Source organism: Sander lucioperca, chromosome 15, assembly GCF_008315115.2.
Source record: "Sander lucioperca isolate FBNREF2018 chromosome 15, SLUC_FBN_1.2, whole genome shotgun sequence".
NCBI classification, from domain to species: Eukaryota; Metazoa; Chordata; class Actinopteri; order Perciformes; family Percidae; genus Sander; species Sander lucioperca.
In genome coordinates this window covers 15,621,165-15,648,319 of record NC_050187.1, presented here as the reverse complement: position 1 = coordinate 15,648,319, position 27,155 = coordinate 15,621,165, and the positions used below count along the sequence as shown (strand labels likewise).

Below are 27,155 nucleotides of genomic sequence, written 5' to 3'. Positions count from 1 at the left end.
TTTTCTCCATATTATGGCCCAATAACAATAATTGGTCCATAGTGACAGACTGTAGTGGTACTTTGTCTGCAGCTCTTTGCCTTGCTTTACCAACCATCCTCTCTATGTTTAATGGGGCAGCTCATAGTGTTGTCTTGACTAAGGAAGAAATGAAATGACAGAAACAAGAAGCTTTGATAAATCCTGAGTAACGTCATAACTGTGTGGGCACTTTGTTTCACATCATAATGTTACTTATGTGTTTTTAGTCTTCCTGATACCTGAAAAGAAGCCGCTTCATATGGCTGATCGGGAATCATTATAAACACTTAATCGGCACTACCTGCATGATGAAAATGGAGAGAACCTGGAAGAGGACTGAGTGATTAGATATAGATTAGCTCATTCGCAAAAAAATTCAGTAGCCACCTACATTGAATGCTAATTTCAAAATCTCTACATGAAGACGTAAACATATGGACAAAAAGATACAAATGAAAACAACAGATAGAGATAACCAGTCACAATGAGTATCGTATGGAGCTGAGCCAGAAAAACCCCAAAAGGCCTTTCTCTTCTCCATCCTCTGAGCAACACAAAAGGATCAGCAGGCTCCTGTCCTCCAGTCAAGGACTTCCCCCTACTGGGGGCAGCATCAGTAGCAGCAGTCCAACAGCAGTCCCAACAAAGGCTCAGAGACCAAACCCCAAAAAGATCATTATCAATGTAGTGTGCCAAGATATGAATTATCTTCTTCCACAGTTTAGGGATGTATCAAGCTCGATAGCATTTAAAAGTCAATGCCTACAAATAAATACCATGTCAAAAAGGCTATTTTACAAATCCAGAGTTTTGTAGCTGTACAGTGTCGAAGCGTCCAGGAGTGTTAGTAGCAATTCTTTTTTTTTTCTTGTTCTTTGTGTTTTTTTGTTTAAGGCTTTCATGACATTGGAAGAACCATTTTGAGACCATCACATCTGCACGGACCGAGCCGTCTGGTGGTGTGGAAAACTCACACCAGCTTATTCAGGGGAAGCAGTTAGTGCAGACAATTAGAGATGCTGGCAAAGGATTATAGGGAAATCCCTCCACCATTTAAACTTGAAGGCATGCTGTACTACAGTACCTTATTGAAACTCGAGCTTATAGGACAGGTTCTCTCTTTCAAGTGCAATAATGTTAAGGAAATACAGACAAAATATCACTCCCCTTACAAAACAGGAAAACTATTCTTCATTTGCACATTAGTGTCTTTCTTTCATGGGTCCATGTGCAGTGTTTTGGGGTGTGCCTCAGCTATATCGGGGCAGAAGTATGTTGCTGCCCTTGCATTGTCAGGAGTCGATTCCCCTTTGCAGGAACACAGACAGAAGATGTGGTTTGGTGAGATCCAGTGAAAGAAATGCAGGAGTCTTTGAGCGACAATCCATTCGATCCTTAGTAGACTGTGCTTATGTTAGTGTAAAGTCCCTCGATGGAGGTTGAGATGCTTTGGAGAACTGCTGGTTCAGTTCCTAGTTTAATTCACATATTCAGTGCACTCCTCAAGTTAAACTTAGGGGATCTTTTTCTGTTCCAGACAGTATCAGTGCCGCACTTCATTATCAATGAGGCTGTCCTCACCAGACTGGAAGTCTTCATTCAGGCCATTTTCGACATTAATTATTTCCTCGTCCTGCGAGGACCCCTGGCCGTCGTCCTCGCCACTGCCTGAACCAGCCTCCTCTAAATTTGGGTCTTGAAGTACCTCAGCAATGTACATTTGCTGTAGGGGAGAAGATGAAATGAAATTGAATGTTAAAAGTCTGATACATATTACAGGTTTCAGGAGAAGTTCTCCTTCTGACAAAAGGTTGATTCTATGGACATATGCACACTGAAAAACATAACTGAACATGTAGAGATCCATTTAACTTTAAAAGGATTTTTTTTTTTTACTCAAAAGTTCCAAGTCCAAGGCTACGGTTGAGCAACAGATGAACTTTGCTATTGATGAAATCAACAACAAACCAAAAGCATACAATAAATGGCATTTAAGTTTAAAAAAAAACAAGGTCCTTTTTTCATTTCAAAATATAGCTGAAGTTGAAAAAAAAAAACCATTGGACCCATTTGGTTTTGGTTATATCAGCAGGATAACTGTTGTATTTGGTTCCTGAGTTGTATGTCATTAAATTCATTTCATCCATTTGTATTGGATAGATCCATAAAAGGCAGCAGATGTTTTTTAGTTTTAATGTGCTTTTGCATTTCTATATGAAGTGACTTTGTCCAGAAGTAGTGGTATCTATTTTTCCTCCTAATCATATATGATCTGGTACAACTGTTGGACTTTATCATCATGCCTTGACAAAGACCTTGTGGTCAAAACTTTGAATCAGTACTACAAGTGCGCAACACACTTTCCTTTGTTGTGGACCTTTGCCTCATGTTCAGCACCTACAAACTTTGACATTATGTCTTATCTCTTTCCCCGGTTTGATCTTGAGGCTCATACTGTTACAAAATAAACATGACTGAATACATACTGCTGCCTTGATGGCGGAAGAAGTGCACACTGGACGCCCATTCTCCAACCCGTCCACGTCTTGGGTGTCAATCTAGGACAGAACACATGAATTTAACATAAGCAGCTGCATATAATACTGGTCTCAAATACTGGTGAATTTAGAAAATGTACCTTGTAGTTGTGAGCACTGAGATATTTAAAGTGTCCAAAGCAGACGTGAGAGAGGCAGATAATGATTGTGATGACCAAAACTATGAACGTGAACATGGATGTAGCAGCTGAAAACCCTGGGGGAGAGAACATGTAGGGACACTTGTTTATCAGGAGCATGTATTTTATAATGCTTCAGAGACTGTAAATACATTTGGGCATTTGTTAGGAGATGAGTGGCCTGTAGATGGAGTCCTCATCTTACCAGAGCGAACAGTGGAGAAGAACAAAAGCCAAAAGAGACAGAGAATAGGAGCAGCCACCACTTGGTTGACCGCTCCAGAATGGATCTTCTTGTCCAGTTTGGATGGCAGATAGGCGTAGTACATGTTGTACCGGTCTGCTAGGTGCTTCAGCAGCATGTACATCAGCCCTGCACAGAGAAGGGAGACAAAACACTTAGTGGAACAAATCCAATTAGGGCTGCTGATAAGCTTCTGTATAAAGAACAGAGCCACTGAATGCTCCCTGCCCTCTGTATGTTTCTCCTGCAGTAATAATAATAATAATAATAATAATAATAATAATAATAATAATAATAATAATAATAATAATAATAATAACAATAATAATAATAATAAGCACACTATCTTGAGATGTGAAACAGCAGTAACCCCAGCAAGGGTAATAAATGACAGAACTCACCAAAGGGAACAATGATTGGGCAGGTGATGCTGTAGGTCATCACCACAGTGAAGACACACATTATCCAGGCATAAGCTGCCCCAAACTGGAACTCATAGGCTTGGTGCTATGAAGACACAATTACAGGACATTAAAATGAAAATCCAAAATCTTCACATCCTAATTTCAATATCTACATCACTTGACGCCGATCAAGACAAAAAAAAAATGTTTACAACCTAAATTCATAGAGTTTATTATATCCAGCTATTAATTATTAAACTAAACTACTTTATGGGTCATGGACCCATACAGTATGTCAACTTGGTAAGCAGGGGACACACTAACCTTCTTGACGTTCCTCCTCTCTGCTACAGAGCGAGCCAGGCAGAGGCGGATCATGTACATAAGTAGACCGGGAATCCTCAGCAGGTCCATGGCATTACCAATGAATGCTGACGCAATGACATAGTTCACAAAGAAGGCTCCATTGTCAGGAAGGAACACACACCTAAAGAGCAAAGAAAAAAGTCACTATCGCTCAAAGACTGAAGTCAGACTCACATTGAAGTTTGAAAATGCATTATTCAATTATTATTATTATCCATAAAATAATAATTGAATCCATAAAATGATGCTACTTACTCAAATCTCACTTTAGCATCTGCCAAAAATCTTTTGTCAAAAAGCCAGCGGAAGAAAACATCCAAACTGCAAAAAAGATACAAGGAAGAGAAGGAATCCGATCAAATCTTTAGGCTGACAAAAATGAATTCATGTACAGCTCTACATTTCATTGCGTATAAAAAAGCATCTTATACCTGCTGAGTCCCAGGGAGGGCAGCAACAGGACCATGAAGATCAAGAAAGTGTAGCATTTATGCATTGTGGTCCTGTTTTCTCCTGACCTGTAAGGCCAAAAGAAAAAGAAAAAAATGAGCACCCTCAAACTAAACCTCAAATGGGAATAAAGACAATACGACTCTGAATATGCTGAATTATTGACTGCAGAAAGTGTAAACCATACCGGGTCCAGTGGGCTTCGAAGAAGGCAGAGTAGTAGACAATAGTAGGAAGTAAGGCGGAGAAGGACCACAGAAGGAGGGTGGGGAAGAACTGGGTGATGATTGGATTCTGGAGGACAGATCAGAGAGACATGGACATGTTGTGTCAAGAACTGAGAAGTGAATTCCTGTGCCTCTGCAACAACATGCAGACTTGTGATGGCTTGGACTTAAACGCTCAGTACGGCAATTATGAGGATGCCTGAACTGACCGCACTCCAAAGTCATAAATGAAACCCTCACATTTAGGTACTCCACTGGTTTGGTAACATTGAACTTGTCCATTGTGGAGATGATGATGGCCGGGGTAGTGAGGAAGAAGAGGAGGAGGAAGAGGACAAGGTTGATGATCAAGCAGCGGATCCACCAAGAGAATCCTCCCACTGACAGATGCTCCCTGTGGGATGAAGGTTATGTAGCGGTTAGATTGACTCTGGGCGATGACCCGCGGTTATGGACACAGCTGGCCAGTAAACTGATACTGCAGAGTGAGAAAGTCTCTTCAAAAGTGGACTAAAGTCTAATTATTCCTCAGCGTAATATTATTAGTATTACAAATCCACCAAGTCTGTGTTTGTAGAATTTATTTTGGGTATTTGCAATTGAGTACCTTTTAAAATTGATGCAGTTATTAATTGAATAATGGAAAAGAAATGTTTATTCAGCCCAGTTTGTGGACAGAATGTGTGCCCTGAATGTGTTCTTACCAGTAGACATTTTGGGGGTCAGGGGCGTAGTTGACACTCCAGTTCTGTGTGTGGAGTTTGGCGCTGAATTGAGAGCTTTTGGGCTCCTGACGACACTGACAGCCCTGACACTTGCAAGCGTTAAAGTCTTTCAAGATTCTAAAAGAGACAGCCATCCAAACAAAGTACAGACATTACAGTAGATCAAGAGCTAAATCATTTGTAAAACCAATGTCACAGATAACACATTTACAAATTTCACCACATGTAAATGTACTTACATGGCAGTCATGGACTCGTTCTGGAAGGTGACAAAGGCCATTCCTAAGGGCTTCCCGTTCACCTTTTCTCTCTCCTTCCTGTAGTCATCTTTCAGTTGTGCCTCCAGCTTGGTATAGTAGCTTACTGCCTCTTCCTGTGAAGGACAAGGAAATCCAAGTCAGAGTCAGTGATTTTTGTTTTTAAGTCTCAGTTTAATCCTAACTGAGATTGCCGTAATAGTGACTATCACTTAATACACAAGGTCAACTGTAGGAGTATCTCTTAATGTAGTTATATAAATATCATCAATCAATATCAATATGTCAGTTATGACTGCAACTTTGAAGTACAGCCAACAGTTTGCACAAGGAGTGTGACTAAAACATGGTTTACTAATGATGTAAAAATATATGGTTTGGTGGATTTTCTCGGAGCAGGTACACGGGTGTTACATTGCTTATACAATATTTTTCCAGCTTAGCCCCGATTCTCTACAGGAATCTATAAGTGGACTTTAAAATCAGATAGATGGCTTCTTTATCTTCCCCTCAAAAATGCTATTCGTATCAGCTTGTAAACACGTTTCAGGAGTGTGTTGTTTTGAGATATAGCTACAATACATCAGTCTGACCTGCTCACAGCCTTTGATGATGCAACAGCAAAGGTGTCCGCAGGGCTTTGGATTGATCATGGTGGTAATATGCTCCTTGGCCTGCAGGTCAAGGAAGAATTTCTTGCTGCGCTCGGTCTTCTTCCTGCATGCAAAGCATCAGCTATGTCAGACTGAAGGACACCTTCACTAAATCAAGCTCATGTCCTGGAGCCAAGTTCATACTAACATGCTGTGAAAGGGCAAATACACACACTCACTCACTTAGGGTTAAAACATTACGTTAACATTACCTTTCAAAGTTGAGATACATCAGCCTGGCCACATTGTAACAGATACGAGCTTCCAGTACAACGCAGGTTTCATACGCCTGCCTTTCAGGGAGAGGGAGAAAGAACAACGGGATAAGTTTAAACATACAGACATGCAGCAAAGGGTCGCAGGTCGGAACCGAACCCACGGTTGCTGCGGCAAGGACTGAGCCTCTGTATATGGGCGCACTCTCTACCAGGTGAGCTAACCAGGAGCCCACAATCATACACATTCTTGACAACAGCAACGTGTATTTACAGTAGATGACATAACTCTACCACATCACAATAACAAAGGCAAGTCACAAAAAGGGCATGAATGCAACAGCTACAATCAGTAAAAGGATTTCGTAATTTAAAGTTTCCTTTTTCTCAAGCATGAAGGCCTTTTTGATTTGATACCATTTGGCTGAGTAGGAGTTGGGCCAAACACCCCCTCCTCAGTCTTTGACCATCTTGACACATGACTTGCATGATTCTGCTCATCTGGCTTCTATTATGGACCATTACACTTATAGGCCTGTCATTGTCCAGCACAAGACAGCTGCTTTTAACAGGAAAAGGCATGGCTCTCATACACCTTAATACAGTTACTCCACAGCTCACTGCCAGTGTACCAATTTTAAAAGCAGACAGATTTTAAGAATTGTGAGACATTAACTGTGGAGCCCGGATACCAGTGATCCTGAAGAGTGCTTACTCAAAGTGTTGCTTTATCTCAGTCTCCTCTGCATATTTGGAGATTCCATTGACAAATAAAGTGCGTTTCACCTGCAGGGAAATGAAGACAGGGAAGTAATTACCAACAAAATGCAGACCTGTGTGTGTGTACGTACAAGGAGTGTATGTAAACCATGCCACCCACCAGGTCATCTTCCTTGTAGTGCATCTTGGAGGTGTGCCGTCGCATGCTGTACACCGTCAGTAACAGGTAGAGAAATGCAAAGATGGTGTGTAGCCACAGTAGTGCATTACTGAGGAAATAAAGGGCAAAAAGGTTAAGTGAAAGCATTAGAATGTAAAGACTCAAAATAAGGCTTCATAAGTACAGTGTATGTATGTATGTATGTATGTATGTATGTATATATATATATATATATTTAAAGTTACAGTTTAAGAATTACTCACTCTGCATCCAAATTTGCAATAGTGGTTCGCCCAAAACTATAGGCATTGTTTTCTGTAGAAAAAAGAAAAGAAAAAAGACAAGGTTGCAAAGTTTTGAAGGCGGTTTAAGTCGTAAGAAAGAAAAATCCCGGGCGGAATCAGGACGGATAAAAGGAAAGAAAAAAAAGATGGAATCAAAAAAGAAGAAAAAAACAAACAGCAAAGACAAATGTAATGGTGACAGTGGAGCCTCACCTAGTCAAACATTGACAACTGAAAAAATAAAGAAATACACTTTTCTCTAAATTTCCTCAGATTCCCTGGTAGTAAATTCCAATTCACTCACCAAGTAGGTTTCCCGAGAAGTTAACAGGCAAGATGATGCCCACAGACAGCACGCCCACCACTACCAGAAGGCCAATGATGTGGCGCTGAAAGGACAAGTAATATACTGCATCCTCGCCACACTTTTCTCTTATCTCTTCATCCCTACACAGAGAACAGACAAACAAAGTCAACTGCTTAAGAGCAATTCAAAACAGAGAACATTTTCATATCCGGTTTATTCAGCATTTCACCAATTTTTCTTATTTCCAATATGTAGGTTGACTCACTTGATGCGAAAGATGGCAGTTAGCCAGGAGCAAAAGCCCTAAAAAAAGAAGAGAGCAGAGAACTGAAGGTGTACCAGTTATCGCATGCAACAAACAGTATATCGTAGCTGAAAGGACACTCGATTTTGTCCTGTAAGAACAATGGCATACTTACTGTGTCTCTCTGATCAATGTCCACAGAGCTGGAAACTGAAGTGAGACGCTCATAGCGTTCTGGTGTATCTGATGTCAAGGCAGAGGCCACACTGTATGCAGAAAACACAACACATAGCATTTGCATGATGTCACACAACTACCTTACATCACCAGACCACGTACCATAAGGGGAATGTTAGTTCTTTGTGTCTCATGACAGTGGGATTTTCATCAGTATGGAAAAGTTGACAACACAAAACACAAGCCCTGAAATGGACTGTAGAGATTCACCCTTTTATCCTGTGTGGGCTGGTCACAGGATTTGGGTTGGTTAACCAGTCAACCACAGGTACAATCTCTGCAGCCACATTTCATGCAGGATTAGGAGTCACTACTTTACACAGGTTGGGTACACCATCACTGTCAGAGGAAAGGTTGCGATAAAAAGTTAGAAGGCAAAGTTCTACAGAGAAGAACATTCACAGAGGAAACAACAGAAACCCAGTGATCATAAAGTGGCAGATTTATAGAATTTGTCCAGCAGAGCCACAGGTTCCGCTGGACAGAACACAGCATCAAGACTTGTTGTATTACACATTTGATTGCACTCCCCTGGGAGGTCATGTCAATTTATACAGAACTGGGAAATATCAAGAGGACCCAGGCTCTGCTGGAATTCCAACATTGGTTCAGTGTTCATTACTACATGAAAGGATGACGTCACCCAGGACTCTAGGAGATCTCTAATGGAATGAGGAGAGAGCCTGCGGCTTAAATCCACCGTCAGTCCTGCACCATGTTAGGGCCTGTCTACCAACAACAACAGACCAAGGAAGCATTACCTCTCCCTGTAAGCATCCTGTCTGTGCAGCTCATGCGGCGCACTCGCACAGAAGAAGCCCGTGCTTCATAAGGAGGTCAATACATAGATTAGCACACACAGATCGGATTAGGACAGTGAGAGAGGACAGGCACAACCAACAGCAGAAATACAAGAGTGACAAGGACAGTGAGAATAATTAGGCATAGGAAACGCCTGGAGGAGGAGGGGAAAAAACTAAACTATCTAAACCATAAAGAGTGAAAATCAGGCTGAAACCCACAGCAGCCTGGGCAGAGTGGACAAGAGTTATGAGTTAGGTTAACTACAGAAAGGGAAAGAAGAGAAGAAAAAGGCGGTGAGTCTATGATATGGAGAGATAACATACTATTCCCGATCATCCAGGCGACTGTACCGTTGATCCATTCTTCTGGTGAAAAAAAGAAGCAAAGCCATTTAGCTTGGTGAAGAGGTAACGGCCCTGTTGGCCAGTAAGGGTGCTGGTTCAGAGGAAAACTGGGGAAGCATATTACAATACAGGCATACCAATGAAGGTTTCTATTCATTCTGGTATAGATTTTACAATCAAATAAATGCATTTATGGCCTATAGTATATTCATTATAGGTCATTCATTTTAGTTTAGCGTCACAGCTTATGTAGTTGGAGCAACAGGTACATCAAATGTAATAGTAATGTAATACCTTTTAATGATTAATCAAGCTTCCTAGTAAAGGTTACATTCACCTTTCAGATGTTACAAGAATTTAAAAGACAGACGCTGATCACAAGTCGACACAGTGTCATGAGACAACAAACTACATTTCCTGTCTGTTACAAGTGTCCCATGCTGCCACCCCCTCCCAATCCTCCCACCATGCTGCAACCCCATTCTCTGCTCACATGCAGCTGCAAAAATAGTGAAGCTGCAACATCACACAAAAACAGCATGAGGATGTAGGTGATGGAGCACTGTGTCGTGTACTTTTCCAGGGTTCACAGTCAAAGAGGTCTGTAGAGATGTCTGAGCTCCCTCTCTCCCTACTTGATCAGTCATCTTGTTTCACCTCATGGTTTAAAAAGATTAAAAAGGAGCAGTGGAATCAGTCCTTGTTGACAGGCGCCTCTTTGGCTGCCTCCACAACGATTCGCATTATTCGATCAGTGTGCAGACATCAGTCTCAAATTATCCCAATATAACTGGCAGCATATCATCATATTATAAATACAGTCCAAGCGCTGAGGATGCAGACTGTGGCTTTAAAGTGGTCTGGAAGAGATTTAAATTTAAAAGTCTGGCCTTCCTATCTCAAAGTGAACAAACCATGTCACAAGTGACAAATTGTGACAATGTCAGAGTGCATTACTGCCATTAGAAGGAAAAGCAGCTGACACTGACTTTCCGTCTGGAGTTCTAACCTTGTGACGCCTGCTTCGGTCAGAAAACTAACTCCTCCCTCAGAACAAGAATGCTAAATTCTTCAGTGTAAACTAGCATCCAGAATGAACAGCCACCAAGTGCCAAATACTGATAAAACTTGTCTCTGGCAGATGATCAATAAGGGTCACCAGACGCTAACATTTAAATGCTGACAAGGCTTTTGTCAGTATGTCCCTTTTGACCACCGTACACCTTCTGACTGCAGGCCAATCATATCAATGCCTAACAATGGCTTTGTATCCAGCAGAGACATTAAGCAGTAGGTTTTTTGACTGCTTGGTACACTGGCTCTACAGAAAGATCTGTCTAATCCCTAGCAAGTGTTACATGCTTATTTCTCCTCAATTATCAAGATGTGGAACACTGCATTTGCCAAAATTATGTAAGAAAGGGAAGTACATTTCAAGTTAAAACCAAAAATACTAAAAACTTATTATATATATAAAATTTGACTGAGGAAAAACGTACAATTAATTATTTTAGCTTTTCGTGGTTATTTAGGAAAGCACCCTTTACCAGAAAGTTAACTTTGGACAATGGCATGTACCAAATATGAACCATAAACCCCTGCGTATTCGGCACTTGTTCGATGTATAAAGAAACGGTGATGTTAGCAAATCAAATTTCAACCATAGTTGATATATCAGTGCATGTTGGCATAGAAAACCTTGTTACTGGACCAATGTTTTCTAATTACCTGTCAGCGTCAGTCACCAGAGCGAGGCGCCCATAGTCCCATGCTACTTTTCTCAAGAAGGAGAACACAACCAGCAGCACCTAGAAGTACAAAACAAACAGTGGCTGTAAACACCTCTAGTTCCTTTATTTATAATACAGAAAATACAAAAGGTACATAACTGCTTGGAGGTGTAAATCACATTCCTGGAAGTATTTTACTTCAATTCTGACAGTTGTGAAGAAAACTCTGACAACAGGACTCACCAAGAAGCACATAAAGTCAAGGGCAAGGACAGTAGGCACCCCACCAAAAGGCAAGCCCTGGAGCACTGTGCTGCTAATCCGGGCCGCGTAGCAGTAGGCCTTGGAGGTGGAATTGGGCGGCAGCGTCGTACAGCTCTCCGAATTGGGGCATCCTTGCGCCCCCCAGGTGGCCATTATTAATATCAACACTCGGTGCATTACTCACTGCATGTTGACAACCTTTAAAGAAGAGACAAAGGTCTTACAAAACTAAGTACGCTGATTATTACTATTGCATTCTAGCATAACTGGTCACACTGTATGCGTCTATCATGGAACCATTCTGAAGAGTAACTTCCCCAGAAATGGGGTGAAGCAGGAAATAACTGGAAAGCACACATCACATGAGACTCTTCGGTAATGGTAACAAGGCAATTTAAATTTTCTGTCCTTTTCTACCGAGGCTGACATTTTTGTCTTGTCATTAGTCACACGCTGTTGCTTTTGACCACATGTATGCCAACTTAAACCCACGTTTATAACCATTATACACTGTTCCTTATTTGTGGCCACTCTATGTGCAAATGACACATAGTAAACTTTGACCTGAATTCAAGGAAAATAACTGTAGTATTAAGTAAAAATGTATGCTCTGAACACCTAGGTGTTCAGGTACAGAACAGGTGTTAAATGCCGACCACCAGTTTTCCTATCTCCATCCAGTTGACAGAAAGCAATACTGACATTCCACTGGAGACACATTTCTAGCTGACTGAGAAATGTAAGTCCAATATTCACTCGCCTTTTACCTTATTCTGTCCCCCAACACCTGAAAAACATCTGGCTCTTTAGTTTGGAAGATGTTTAACTTTAGCAGTCACTGGTGTACTATTTGTTTTGTCTTAGGGTGCGTCCAGACCAAAGAACGCGATCCGGCGAGTTGGTGCAGGGTTGTGTGGCGGTGGGAGTGTCACTTAACTGGCCCATTTGCTTTACGTCATGTTGTTCTTTAACCCCCCAATGAAGCACGAGTAGACGTTATATTTCACAATTATTGTTTTCCTTCAGATTGTTTATAGATCTCGATGTTTCCGACCGCACATGAAGGCAGCGTCATTTCATGGAAAAAGAAAAGGAAGGGAGGACTGTGCTTTGTGCTGGAGCTTGTTTTGTTTTTTTACCCTCATACTGTCTTAAAACGTTCTTGCAGCAGCGATAGAGACAGGGATGTTCACTATTTACTGTACGGGACTCTCACACCTCCTTAAAACAGACTGCCAAGTCTGATCGTTGGTTACATGATTGGCCACCACAGGGTGACGTCGGGTTGTGTTTCTCCAAAAGTTAAATCTGTCCCAACTTTTCCCCCCAAGGGCTGCTGCAGGTTTTTCCGCCTCCCCCCTGCGGCCCCCACCGCCGCAGCCTAAACGCACTACCCCCATTCAAAATAAATGGGAAGACTTGCGTTTTCGGCGGACCGCCTGACGACCGCCTGACTGTATGTGAACGCAGCCTTAGGCAGGCAGCTTGTCTGAGCTTGTTTGATAGACACTGCTAAGTATAGTCATATATTGGGGTTGGATGAGAACCGTGACTCAGCCATACAGTCTGGTTAGGTTATAGGACCAAAACAATGAGCTAACATTTGAAGATAGTTGCTCAAAGGTTGGAAACCCCCTTTCACATTACATTGGGTCATTTAACTGTCAATAGGTTAGGAGCAGGGTGCCAACCCCTGATAAGTCAGGCTCAAGAGACGTGGCCTGTTACTTTACACATTTCCTTCCAGTCTCAGATTAATTTCAGTAAGAGACAACAAGCAGTTCACCTAACAAGCTACCTAAAGGCTAATGATGGGAAACATTGACAAAGCATGAATACTGCATGAGGCATTATAAGTCAGATGAGAAATGCATCTTGATAATAACATAATGATCCCAACGCTAAAGCACCAGCCCCAATGATCTTGCAGTTTTTTCTCCTGACCTTAAGGATTCAGGCTGGTTGTAGAAGAATCCTAGAATAACTGTAAATCCAGATAGTCCTTTCTCCTGTCCTGGCACACAGCACCAATGAAATGTGACACACTAGACATCCAGGCTTAAAAAGACTTCTTGGTGAGTCCTCCAAATCCTAAGGTCCACATTCATTGACTCAGACAGGGATGCTCTTGGTCAGAAAATGGATTAAATGACCATTTAAACTCACTAGCAAATATGAGGGGAGGGGCAAAAAGTATTGCTTAGATAAAACACTAACCATCCAATCAATACCTCTAACATCATACGCTTTGGAAACAACCTATACAGTGGCCCTGGACTTGCAAAACATAAGAAAGTTCCTACTTACTTGTGTGAACAGTGAAAGTCTGAGAAGAAGTGATACGAAAACAGTTTGTGTTGAGATGTTGAGACAAATAACCTAAAAACTGAAGGACCGTTGCCATCTTATAAAATGGTACCTATCCTGATCTACAGGCTATCACACTTAAAAGGAGGTTTCATATTTCACCCAGACTGGATAAACGAAGGGCTTGGAAAAAGCGCGTAGGTGTTCTGGCGAGTGCTGGAAAGTGTTTGCACAGTTGCACTGCGATACTTGTGCCCTTCGACCCACTATTACCAGCAGCATTCACGATGCTGCTCATCTGCCCTAACACTAACTCATTTATCCGCTCCCTGGAATGCTGTGACATCACTGAAGAGGGACGCAGCCAGAGCTGAACAATAAGCCGATAGAGACCGCAGGGTTCAAATGGACCGGGCTCAACCCAAAGAGGACACAACATACCCCCCTGTGCCTTCAACAACACTGCTGCACATCCGAGACCCATTGCCGCAGTTCAGCCCGTTTAACATTCAACACTTACATCTTGAAAAGGACTAAAGCACATTTCAAAATCAAGTTATTATAACACCTAAGTTATATATGTTATTTATAGTACAGTAAGCAGGGTTTTTCCTGGCTCAAAATGGGCCTTGGGGGGGGGGGGGGGCCTCCCCCAGGAAATTTTGAGCGTAAAATACTTCAATTCCTATCTTCTAATACATTTTTAAGCACCAATTTATTGTAAAAATGGCTATATTTATAGCAAGGAAATCAAAAAATAAGGTAACAATTCAAAATACAAAAAAATAATGGAATATCATTATATTCAGTATTCCAGTAAGGGGGCTTCCACATCTGGGACACGGGCCCCTTGACCCCAAAGTCCAGTTGTTTGATAGTAGGCCTATGAACAGGGCTTATGGTTTTTTCCCCCCAAGGAGCACGTTTTGCTCCCAAGTTGAAAAATGTAGGATTGACTTACATAGGCTACTGCTTTTACTGCTAATTTGTACAATAACACAATCATGTTATGGATACAAAACGTTATGAAGTGTAATGTTTTCTACATTATATTGATCAAAATATTATCAGTAATGTTGAGCCTACAGTGTAACGGACCACCACAGTTCATGCATACATGTGAACCGCGGATAAATTGCAAAGTTTAACCTTCATAGTAGGGCTGAACGATTTTTGAAAATAATCTAATTGCGATTTTTTTCCCAAATATTGCGATTTCGATTCGATTATTTTTTTAAGCTTTGTCTTCTGTATTATTCAACAAAGACAAACAATAAATCATTTTATAGTATGAACAACACACAATTACACACTAGACAGTTAAAAAAGTAAAATTATAGTATACACACACACACACACACACACACACACACACACAACAGTGTATTTTTTTTTTTTTACAGTGCACAGAGGAGCTGCCTCCAGCCCCTCCCCCTCGGGAAGTTGCGTGCTGCCGTGTGCACTTGTTCAGAGAGGCTATCGTTGCGTTAGCTAGTTGCTGGTGTTCTTGCCGTGGGATTAACTATACTAATAAAACCGTTGAAACACCGCGGCCACGCTGCTGTGAAAGCTCCCCGAACGTCATTTATCAGAGTCTGGTTGTTACCCCTCTCAGTGGCAGCTCCTCCACTCCATATCTTTATAACGGAGCTAACCGCTAACCGGAGCTAACCGGAGCTAACTGCTAATCAGAGCTAGTTGCCAACCGAGCCTTCAGTTCTGCGTGTCTGTATCCATTAACTGCACGTATGGACTCGAACCAGAATAAAACCCTTCATTTTATTAAAATGGCTGTAAAAGTTTTAAACTACAACTCAGAGTTGTTTGAATGACAGAAATCAGTTCAAGGTACGACGTAGCGTTAGCGTGCTAAGTTGATGCTTTCTCTGCGGAGTGCAGACTGATTTGCTCTCGCGAGTCATGTGACCAAATCGCAGCCTTTGCGATTAGGAAATCGCGTTTTAACATATCGCGATATTATCGCAAATGCAATTAATCGTTCAGCCCTACTTCATAGTGAAAAAGTGACACTACGTGAATGGGGGCACAGCAGAAAGACGGCGCGGAACGACGCCGCTTGTTCATGCATACTCCCGTAGGCCTACACTTCGCATCAGGTGTTAAAACCAAGTGTACCAAAACACCGACTACAAGACTGGCTGCTTTTTTGGCTTTTTGGCAGTGGTGTTTTTTCTTTGGCGCTGGCTATAAACCTCTTTGGGGGGCACCAAAACTTTCTCTATGCAGGAAAAACCCTGACAGTAAGCCCACCTCAATGCCAGCGTTATATTGCAACAGTATTAAAAATTGTGTATCTTCTTGAGCACCCTAGTCAATCTTTAAAATTGTGTATCTTCTTGAGTAATATTGACAATCTTTAAACTGTACACTATTCTATCTATAAATTAGAGCCCAATCGATTTATCAGTTGCCCGGTTTTATTGGCCGATATTGACCTATGACAGACATATCGGTATCGGCTTATATAGAGACAGACTGCATTTAAGTCCCGCCCCCACCGGAGGGGAAAATAATCTCCACTCTCCATTGATATGTATTGCGTGAAGGGGCCTCCTCGTCAATTTCGTCTGCTAGCAAACAACAGAAAAATGTCTAAATGCTGCTGTGTGGTATTATTCACTATCAACGGGGTAAATAACCCAGAACTTAACTTACGTTTTTATAAGCTGCCGACCCAAAAAACTGAGCTTTTATGAAGACAAAAGTGGATACAGACATGAGGAATCAGCAGGGAGAATGGGGAGACAGTGGGATCGTGACACTAAACTAACGATATGTCCGACGTTACATTTGCAGCAATAATTTTGTTACAAGTCAAATATCAAAATGTTTTAGGCTAACTATATATCTATACGTTAAGCTAACACACGTAACGTGGACATCACATTTACAGGGGTGCTTGTTGGGATGGATCCCGTCTTTTCTGAAGAAACACGATTCCAGATTATTATTTTTTTTTTTTTTTTTGGTAATTCGGCTAACTGCTAGCTGAGACAGCATGTAATAACTTTAAAAGACCCTCAAAATAAAACTTGAAAATAAACGTTGACATATATAACAAACACCTAACATATATAACAGCTGTTACGTCAGTTCTACTTTACTTGTGCTCATTTAAAATACAATCACTCAATACTTGTCTTTATTGTTATTACTGTGAAGTCTTAATTTAGCTGTAGCCTGCTTTTCCCATTACGTTTGAGTTAACGTTATTTTAGACTGAATCTAGCTGTCAGCTAGCGGTTAGCCGAATTAGCTGTTAGCTAAACTAACGTTAGCTTCCCGGTGGAGGCTAGCCATAGGCTAGCGTGGAACAGATCGTGCAGGTCGTATGGATACGTAAAACAGTATTATCTTGCGCATGTGCAGAACGGATCGTGCAGGCAGAACGGATCGTGTACCGACACGCATGACGGATCATGCAGGCAGCTCCCCCTCCTCCCCCTCCTCACCAGCATGAATTCCACCAATCAGAGGCATCACTGTGGGATTGTGGGATTGTTCAGGATTGTGGGTAATGGAGTACTTATCCAAGACATCGTGAATAAAAGACATTTATCTCAAAACAAGGTTGGTGCCCCATGAACTTTTGGCATTTATATGAGCATATACAATTGCTTAGTCATGTCGTAGCTGGTTTTAAGTCTACCATCGACGGTTACGATTTTATGGCTTATACTCGGATGGAGAAATTGCATTGTATTTTTACCTCTGGAACCCGCTTCCAGAACAAGTTAAAATTGTGGATGAGGTGGAGATAGTCTCGGACAGCTGCGGAGTTGTGTCGGTTGTGTGCATGCTCAAACAGTTCCAGGAAAGTGGCTACAACGCACTGAACATCGTGACTGACAAGCTACAAGTCTGCAGCTGTCCGTGTGTAACACGGAAAGTATGTCCTGGATGGGTAAACTGGGACTCTGTTGCCTACTTGTTGGTTAATCAAAGTTAAAGTTGGCTATCGGTTAGAAAAAAATCCCTACTCCTGAAAGTACAATTAATGCAGAACATTCCAGATTAAATAGTAAATGACATATTAATAACCACAGTACTTAGGAGAAACATTATCCCTCACATTTAACACCAAGTTGATGTTTTCCAAAAATCAAATCAACTCCGCTGAGATTTGTAATCTGCTTTTAAAAATGCAATATTACCAGTACCTTAATTCTAAATAGTGAATATTGTTAAAAGCCTGTAGCTATAACCTAAATATGAAGTTCGGGTAGCATGAAATCACATATTTGTCAGTGGTATGATTAAGCCCTGATTAAACAAGGGGTGCGTTTTGTGTATTTTGCAAATCCTATCTGCTATCCATTTTAATTCTATACCTTAATAAATCAAATTTTCTATGACTTTAGTGTTAACAGTCAACATTGCAAACAAAAGTTTCAGACTAAAACTTATTTAGATTTTATTATAATTTCAATACTTCTAGAACTATTTTTAACAGCACTGTGTGTGCATGACTCAGCAGCACAGAAATACTGTGCCACCTTTCCACCTGAGGCTAGTTGCTATGGTACCATCAGCCTGGCACACATTCTCAAAATACAAATAAACAAAAGGGATGAAGGTAGTAGGGGAGAAAATCCCATGCTTGTCCATTTGAAACTCAATATAGAGTGAATCTGCTGTTTGCTCTACAGCTTAAGCAGGAAAAACAATGTGGGTTGTCTAATTGTCTGGGATAGTTTTTTTTTTGTTTCTGGTTAGGCAAACCATATCAGAGCCAAACAACCACCCAGATATTATATGCTGATGATATGAATGCAAACCGTTTTCCTGTTAAGTGTACCTCCCCCTTAATGCACAGAGAAATTGGCCTCTGAAAGTGCACAACACCAGCCTAATGCTTTCCATCTACAATTAGCAACAGCACACATAGTCATGACCTAGAGCATTTAAATATACAGTATGTGAGTCATTATTCCTTTAATCTTCATAAGTTACATATTTGAACAGCCTTTGTTCAATGCTTTAAAACAGTGGGTTATGAATTAGGTTAGCAGTTGTCCAACACTAACTTGAGATCCTCTACCTTGCATTCCCAACTAAATAAAACCAAATTTAAAAAGGAGGGGGACACACTAGGTGCCAACAGATTTACTGCTTTTGTTTAACTATTTTGCACTAGCCTAGCCAATAATCCAGATACTGCCCAGAAACCTTCAATGTTATGGTTATTTATGAGTATGTGCTTGGTTACGGCAGACCAACCACTCCCTTAAAACAGAAAACTATCATGTGGTCCCTGCAGGAAAGATATAAGCAACCTTTTGAAAGTTCCACTTCCACTAACAACTAAGATGTTCACTTATTGTCCAGCAAAAACAAAAACATCTCAGTGACAGATATTTACAGGTGTTGGTTGAAAACAATCCCCTCGTAAAGCATTTGACAGAGAGCAGTGTTTCCCCCAGTGTATTGCAAGCCTGGTGAAATTTTTTTTAATGTATTTTAAGACTTTTTTTTTTTTTTTTTTCAAACTAGTTTTTTTTACGGCTCAGTTGAAAACTTGGATGTAGTCATATTTTTTAAATCTTTAGTTAGCTTTTAGCACTGACTTAACGTAGGATAACGTATGGAATTCTTATGGATAGCTTTCTTAAATTCTGAATTTCGCAATTCCGTCCATGATTCTGTGATCACAGAAGCTATTGGGCTCTACATTAATGCTGCCATCAGTCTGCGACTGGCCCCAGCGGGGGCCTCGTCAAATAATAGCCCAGACACACCGACCAGACGGCCGACCCTCGGCAGAAAAGGCAGTTGGACTGATCGGTCTCCCCGAGTTGGTCAAAAAAGTGCCTCAGAACACACCAAAATGATGAGACGTAATACGTCTCCATAACAGCAGGCGGCGCTAATCTGTATTGTCGCCCAAAAATGAAAACCGGCCGCTAATTGGACGAACGCGTCACGTGGGTCTGGTTTCTCCGGAAATTCAAAGACAGACTGTCATGGCGGCTTGTTCAGAATACGATCTCATATTGTACTAAAATAGTTCACCGAAACGTGTTTCTGAAAACATTTTAAGCGAGAAATAGGCCATGCAGTTGCTGAGTCTTCATTTCAGATCGACAAAGGTCAGTTTAAAAGATTTGTCAGATTTTGAGAGACTCTAGTCACGCTCATTCCGCTCCCCGTTTCCGGGTTAGCACTCTACCAATCAGATGGGTCATTTGAGTCCGACTGCCGGCAGTGCCCGCCCCACCGATTATACATGTCAAATCGGCCAAAATGAAGGCCGACGGCCCCTTGGACGGACGACGGCACGGAACACACCGAACAGACTCGCCAGACTGTCCGACGGCCGATTATCGGCTCGGTGTGTAGTAGGTTTAAAAGGCACTTCCCACCGGGCTAAACTACTTTTCTGGGGAGAGTGTACATTATTTTCACAACACACACCACAAGTACATCCTTAACCTTAATACGCCACCCTCAATGAATTTGTGTCCTGATCAAGTCTTTCTACCATCACCTTTCAAAGGGTTGGTGGTGATAAACTTATTAGCAATGTGAAAACAAGAAACAAAGAATAGGTAGACACCCTATAAGGAAGGTGTCAATGACAGCTGGCCTATGGAGATGTCCACATACATTTGTTCAAATGTAATCAATCTGTATGTGCATGTACAAGCATTAATAAGTTATGTAAACACTGTTTTTAATCCATTATGTGCTCTGTTCATCTTTTGAATTCACAAACCTGCTTTATATTAGCTGCTTTATAAACCTGCTTCACAACAATATCATATTTGGCATAATTCTCCAACAATGCTGATGGCTGATAATGCAGATTTGCACATACTAGCTTTGTTGGTATTAGCCTGTAAATCATTGGCAACTGCTCAGTGCCTGAGCTTTGATTATGATGATATAAGGGTACTGTTTCATAATCATGTCACAGCATGTACGTCAAATAAAGACCAAACAGTATAAAAAAAATGAAATGTCTTCCCCTGCTGACATAGATACATAATCAGTATTTGCTGGTCAAACATGTTTACAATGAAATCTTATATTCAACAACAAAGAGCAGATAATACCAGCATTACCATTAGATGGACGACAAATTAAAGTTGATGCTATATGATAAAAGTCTATTATGCTAAATAGAACACGTGCACCTAGCTTCTCATCTAAAAATCAGAGGCACAAAAAGGGTTCTTAACTATTGTTGTATAAATCCAATAAATTAAGTTTTCTCTGTAAAACTAATCTTACTACTGTAATTCAATTCTACCTTAAAAAGACTGGAGGTGTGTGTTCCACTCCATCTTCTGATTGTAAAAGGGAAGCCTGAACTGATTTAAATCTAAAAAGACCACAAACAGTTGCAGCCGTTCAATCAATTAATTGCTTTGGTGATTTATAAAGTAATAATACCACAAATAACTGCTTGATGCCACTAAAAATGCAATCCAACCAAGAATGAATCCTTGCTTTCAGCAATGTAGGAAAAGCAAGCACACATACGCTCATCACTTGGTAAGGACTAAAGCTATTAAAGCCCTATGTTTTTTTTTATCTTGTATGAAATTGATAGAAGTCTGTCAGACTGATTATTCTTTTGGAAGGCTTTCCATCAATATCCATTAATGTCACTGAACCACAGCACGGCTGAAAATAATGGTCAGGGTTCATACGCATTTTAACCAGTACTTTTCCATGACTTTATGGCAAATTTCCATGACTATGTATTCCTGAAATGTCAGTCGACATTACACAATAAGAATAAAAATCTGTGTTAAAGTTTACCCTCAGAGGTTTAACAATAAAATCAATGACAATTGATGTGGTTCATAGTGGGATTTGTAATATCGCGCCCCGAATAGAACATTGGAGGTTAAGACGACGTGAAAATACATTTATTAATCACATATTATTATGCTGTGTTAAAAGAAAATTCCATGACTTTTCCAAAACTTTCTGGGTCTTTTAATGTTTCCAAAATCTTTCCAGGTTTTTTCAAAACGTATGAACCGTGAATGGTAATGGTTATGGTCATGGTTATCCCTTTACAGGTTATGCACCAGGAAGCACTTAACTGCACATTAACTGTCACAGCCAAGCTGTGAGTAGTCATCAGTCCATGATGAAGCCCATGTCAGTCAGTGTAACCCCATTTAACCTGTGGCTGTCAAGAAATTCTCTCATTGTTCAACTACTAGCACCATATAGCTAAAATGTGTTAAGAATTACTACTCTTATGCTGGTTATCTAAAAGATGTGATAGAGAACATACCAGGGACCTCCTCGTGTATGTCCATTAGAATTATTTGATGCCTATTTATTCTAGTTATGTGAAGAAAAAAAACAGAAGAGAAATGTATTAGAAAGATATTAGACATGTATTAAACATACTGTATGCAGATTCTAAGAGTTATAGATTTGTTATAGTGATTGTATCCGCATTTGGACAGTTTTTGGCTGACATTCTGCCAAAATGTCCGTTCAACCACATATATGATTGTGTAATGTTTTCAGTTAATGTACTGGTGTAAAATCAAAGGCTAACTTCTAGCCTTTCTCCCCTTCGCCCAACTCGGACACCCCTATCTCCCCCAAGCCCCCAGGAAGAGCGCCATGTCTTAAAGCCACCATGGGCTTAGCGGATAAGGGTGGTACTGCACCCCATGGCCCAGAAAGACTTTTCACATAGACTTTGCATGGCGAAAGAAACTACTATATTTCAGTGGATAATTTTTTTTGGAGTACATCAACTTAACAGCCCGAACACTTAAAGGGTCCTTGTTTAACCCTTGTTCTGACTTCAGGTCAAATTGACCCGTTTTCAATTTTTGTTTTAAATCAGAAAATATGGGACGTAGAAATAAGCGCTGAAAATGTGTAGAAGAAAAATTTTACAATTTAAAACGTTGGAAAAAGCAAAAACAAACTGAAAAAAAGGCGTCGGAAAAAAGTGTTTTTTTCAAGGTTGACAGGAAGACAACACAAGGGTTAAAACGTCACGTTTTTAACATTTTTAACATTTACTAGTAGCCGAATCCAGAGCTATTAAACTAGGCATGATGAACGCGCATAAATGGACGCGAGCAGACTGCACTGTGCATGCTCATATGACTGTTCTCCCGAGGTCCTGTAGCTGTGATAATGGATAATGCTAACGCTAATGGTTGTAATTCACCATGTGTTCTATTGCTGCGTTCATGCCACCTGGGAATAACAGGGTCTGCCCCCGTGGTTACGTTGTTTTTCCGACTGGCAGCGTTCACATGGTCGGGATGCGTGTTCTTCTTCTTCTGTTATATTGGCGTTTGGCATAACAACTTGTTGCATGACTGCCACCAACGGTTGGCCGTAGCCTAGAGCATCAGGTGTGTGAAAACATGGAGGCCACAATAACAAAAGATTTGCTGCTGTTTTCTTATGCGAGCATACAAACAGCACATGGACAGCTGTGTTATCTGCAGGACAACGGACGGGAAAGGACACGGATAAGGTGTTGTTTTTTTATACATGGGCCTATTTATGAATAATTTGAAACATATTATGTCTATGTATGTTTCTTGGCGGAGGTGTTTGTCCACAATAAACAGTTTATCGTCATTGAAATATGTGTTCAGTGAACCAAAGTCGCCTACATCAAACGTCAGTTGTCAACAACGCGTCACCAACTGGGAAACTCGGTTAGCAAAATCCAGCCCGAGTTTCCCACCTCTGATTCCCACAGGAAGTGACGTGAATGGTGATGTTTTCACTCGGAAAAATGATAACTTGATGTTATTAAGAGAAGCTCTGTTCACGAAACTGCAGGCTAACCATAGGAGTTAGCACTAGCTAGTAGCACGACATAATAATTACATCTCCTTGGTTGTCTAAATACATCCATCGTTTATTCTAAGCATGTAAACGATCGGGAACAACGAAAACACAATTTTTAACGTTAGTGAATATTTTATACAATGAAACGGCGAGTTCATGAGTTCGCCACTTGTAAGAGACACAGAGAGAAGCTCATGAACGAGCATGTTGCTACGACAACTAGCGCGCATGTCCATTGTGACGTCATGGGCCAGTCAACGCGGAAGATCCGAGCTCCATGTTTGCTTTATGCGCTTCTGAGCACTCTCATTGGAATGTACGGGGCTTCCCGCCAAATGCTGTATCCAGTTCTCTTAACACATCCATGATCTCCCCGCTGTAAAAACTCTCTGGGCTCTGCTGGTTTTTCGGGGGCATTACCGTATTATAAAATCGCCTAAATTAACATCCATGTTGTCAACAGATCCGGGACCCTACTTCAGTCCTTCACAATAAAATGGCATTCTTCAACAAATCCAAATTATGCAGTAAAACTCAGTAAAAGCATTGTTACTGCTTTCTCTCATCAACGTCACTTTCAAATACTAATTAGACATGTAAATGTCCATGTAACTTTACATATGAAAATTCACACATAGATTCTTAGATGTGTATAAATTAATCTTTTTGCACTTTGGTGGTGATGATCGTCCATAAAAAGCACTGCAAATAGACCGAAAACTGTGTCAGACCATATGTGTCTGGATATGGCCAATAACCTTGAACCTGTCTGAGCATTGACACAGAGACGCTAGATTAGAATGTAATCTATAAACTATTACCGATTTAAAAGTGAATATATTATTCGTTGAACTATGAAGCCTTTTGTGAAAAATAAAAAATCATGATCATTTAAATGAATGAATCGAAAAAGTTTTCGCACACCCCCTGGCAGAGTGCCACGACCCATGGGGGTCCCCGGACCACACTTTGAGAATCAATGTTCTAGTTTCCTTACAGTACGTCCATGCACAAGCAATCTCACAACAGCAGAGAGCCAAGCCTTGTGCTTGGCTTTTCGAGAGTATTAGAACAATATTAAGACATCTCGCTACGATCTATTTACCATGAGACGTAGAATATGAACGGTGACTAAACAACAAAACAAACATCTAGCTAAGTGCCTGATGACGAGGACCAGCAGGCGAACTTAATCTACGGCTCGAGTGTTGCAACCTATAAAATAATAATGAATGTCTCAGTTACCTATTTTAACTATTTTAAAACAAAACATGCACACTCACTTACTGACTTACTTTTGTGTTTAATAGCCCTAACTTAGATCAATTACAGAAATTAGCCCACATTACCACTGATATTACGTTAACGTTACTGTTGCTGGAGCTCGTTAACGCTAATGTTAAACGTGTTTACTCGTTTATTGTTCTGACAGCAATTATTAAGCTTCACAGCGAAGTAGCAAACGATTAGCTGCCGCAACTGTAGGAAACAACCAAACACGTTTCGTAATACAGAGTTAATAGATAAGAAAAACAACTTACCTTGCTATGATACGCAGCAGGGTCAGAAAGTAACACAATTGGCTAATGTGAGCTAACAGTCGCTAACTTAGCCCCCTCGATGTAACGTTAGCAAATAACAGGTGCAGGCTATTTAACGGCAGTCTGCTAATTTCCGTATATATTTTGATTTCGTTCAACCTCCCTGGCCACAACACTAAAGCAGACCAAATGGAGTTAGTCAGTCAAACGGTCTAGCTGTTAGTAATGACAGACAAGTCTCAGCTGCTACGGTTGCCTGTCAGCCAGTTGAACAACTATCGCTAACCCAACCAGTCCAACGCAACGGGAGGAGGCGAGTCAGGTTTTCGTGACGTAAATAGAGGTAGATCCTATAGAGACGATGATCGATGCGTCTTCATTGTTTAGCATCTATAGTCTCGTATTTCTATGTGCTCCCCAGCGCGTTTCTATGACGTACAAAGAAAGTCAGAAACAAGCTAACTGGGGCCTGTAGCCGCTTTTGCGGTTTCTTCAGGTACTCTAACGTTAGTTTTTACGAGCACAAAACGTAGAATTTAACACAATTTATCAAACCAAGGCGCATCTTATTATTCGCACTGAGTATTCATTAATTAAATCCTAATGCATGTTGTGTTTATCAGCTAGCTCGACGGTCGGTCGCGTGTTGTTGACGCTACGCTTTTGACATTGGCATGGAGCGTGATAGAAGGGTAACATAACACGTTAACATAAGTTATTTTAATTTTAAACATTGACGCTTTTTAATACAATAATGAATGAATGTATGTGTGTATTCGGCGCAAAGACTCGAAACCTAAAAAGATTCTGCTCAGTTAGTAGGACTTGTTCGTCCACCATGTGATAGTTAGCTAAATGCTAGCGATATGATGAGCAAACCCTTGAGCTTATTAGCTAGCTAGCTGCTAACCATATAACTTCTCTTTCTAGCTGTATTCGCTGTAATTATGGCTTTCCCCCTGCTTTCAAAATCTCTAACTGGGCTCCTTGTAGAGTCATCGTCTATAATTCATCAGAGGACCTTTAGGTAAGAGGTTTTTCTTGTCATTTTTTTTTAAAGTTCGTATTGTGACAGTGAGGATTTTATTGAAGTTGTTAAATCAACTAAGATCAATTAAAACCACAGTCACTAATAGAGCAACACGCTTCATTTATTATAGTCTCCCTTTAAAATGTTTGACGTTTTCCATCCACATGGTTATTAATGTCCCCTTATCCCAGTGAAGTCACTGTGGATAGTTCCCTTCACTTCTTTCAGTCCTATGGCACACGTTGTTCGCTGCTTTTAGAGCAGCTTTAGCATTTGTATCCATATGACATGAGCTCCAAAAACTAATGTTCAGCTTGTGGATCAATTTTCGCTTTAAACTTCGCCCCCATAGAAAAGTTAATTTCTTGCATGACTGCTGACTTAGGGACGGCTGTAATCATCAACCAATTTACTTTTTGTCTCGTCAGTGTATCTGCTGTTGCAGCCGCCATTCAAAAGATGACAAGAGTGCGTGTAGTGGACAACAGCTCTCTTGGAAATACACCATATCACCGACCCCCAAGAGTGATCCATGTCTACACCAAGAATGGTGTAGGAAAAGTTGGTGACAAAGTGTTGCTTGCCATTAAAGGACAGAAGAAGAAAGCGCTCATCGTTGGACACAAGATGCCTGGAGAACGCATGAGTCCGCGCTTTGATTCGAACAATGTTGTTCTGATTGAGGACAATGGAAACCCTACAGGAACAAGGATTAAGGTCCCTATACCCACACATCTACGTAAAGTAGATGGAGATTACGCCAAAGTCCTAGCAATTGCTAGTTCATTTGTTTAATAACATTCTGTACTGTGATTTTTGAGATATACTGTATATTTTACATCTGCTTGACTTGGGGCATGTCAACATTTTATGCTTGTATGTTCTTGTCTTCAGTAAACTTTAAAAAGGAACATATACCCTGTCACAATTGTCTCTATACAGAATCCTGTTTAATGTATGTAATAGACTCAAACCTTTGTCAACATGTTTGGCATTTTACAGAGGCCTCTCTGTGCTTACAATAAATATAACTTTTAGCTTTAAGGCATAGCATAGGAGCTTCTTGGAAAGATTGAGCAGGCAAATGTGGGTCAAACTCATGTTATTATGAACACAATAAACAAAGCA

At 40.7% G+C, this 27,155-nt stretch overlaps 2 protein-coding genes across 10 annotated transcripts; one reads left to right on the top strand and one right to left on the bottom strand.

Annotated features, from left to right (window-relative positions):
- Positions 1-8: 8 nt before the first annotated feature.
- Positions 9-25,249, bottom strand: LOC116051551 (CSC1-like protein 2). Of its 4 annotated transcripts, none has more exons than XM_031302065.2 (24): positions 24,998-25,249; positions 11,313-11,531; positions 11,068-11,147; positions 9,319-9,360; positions 8,130-8,220; positions 7,976-8,013; positions 7,708-7,850; positions 7,383-7,434; positions 7,120-7,228; positions 6,955-7,025; positions 6,237-6,317; positions 5,965-6,088; positions 5,354-5,487; positions 5,094-5,231; positions 4,630-4,783; positions 4,350-4,456; positions 4,144-4,230; positions 3,968-4,033; positions 3,671-3,833; positions 3,344-3,449; positions 2,904-3,071; positions 2,660-2,775; positions 2,508-2,579; positions 9-1,744 (listed from the first exon to the last, which is right to left on the bottom strand). In XM_031302065.2, the coding sequence occupies exons 2-24, from the start codon at positions 11,508-11,510 to the stop codon at positions 1,565-1,567; spliced, it is 2,520 nt and encodes an 839-aa protein (XP_031157925.1). In that variant the 5' UTR covers positions 11,511-11,531; positions 24,998-25,249; the 3' UTR covers positions 9-1,564. The 4 variants fall into 4 exon arrangements, with proteins under 4 accessions (XP_031157925.1, XP_031157947.1, XP_035847835.1 ...); XM_031302087.2 differs by having other exon boundaries at positions 9,319-9,357; XM_035991942.1 differs by lacking the exon at positions 9,319-9,360 and adding an exon at positions 8,953-9,015.
- Positions 25,229-27,155, top strand: mrpl14 (mitochondrial ribosomal protein L14). 6 transcript variants are annotated; one of them, XM_035991944.1, is made up of 3 exons: positions 25,229-25,330; positions 25,928-26,024; positions 26,456-27,155. In XM_035991944.1, the coding sequence occupies exons 2-3, from the start codon at positions 25,945-25,947 to the stop codon at positions 26,820-26,822; spliced, it is 447 nt and encodes a 148-aa protein (XP_035847837.1). In that variant the 5' UTR covers positions 25,229-25,330; positions 25,928-25,944; the 3' UTR covers positions 26,823-27,155. The 6 variants fall into 6 exon arrangements, with proteins under 6 accessions (XP_035847837.1, XP_031158070.1, XP_031158052.1 ...); XM_031302210.2 differs by lacking the exon at positions 25,229-25,330 and adding an exon at positions 25,382-25,493; XM_031302192.2 differs by lacking the exon at positions 25,229-25,330 and adding an exon at positions 25,418-25,579.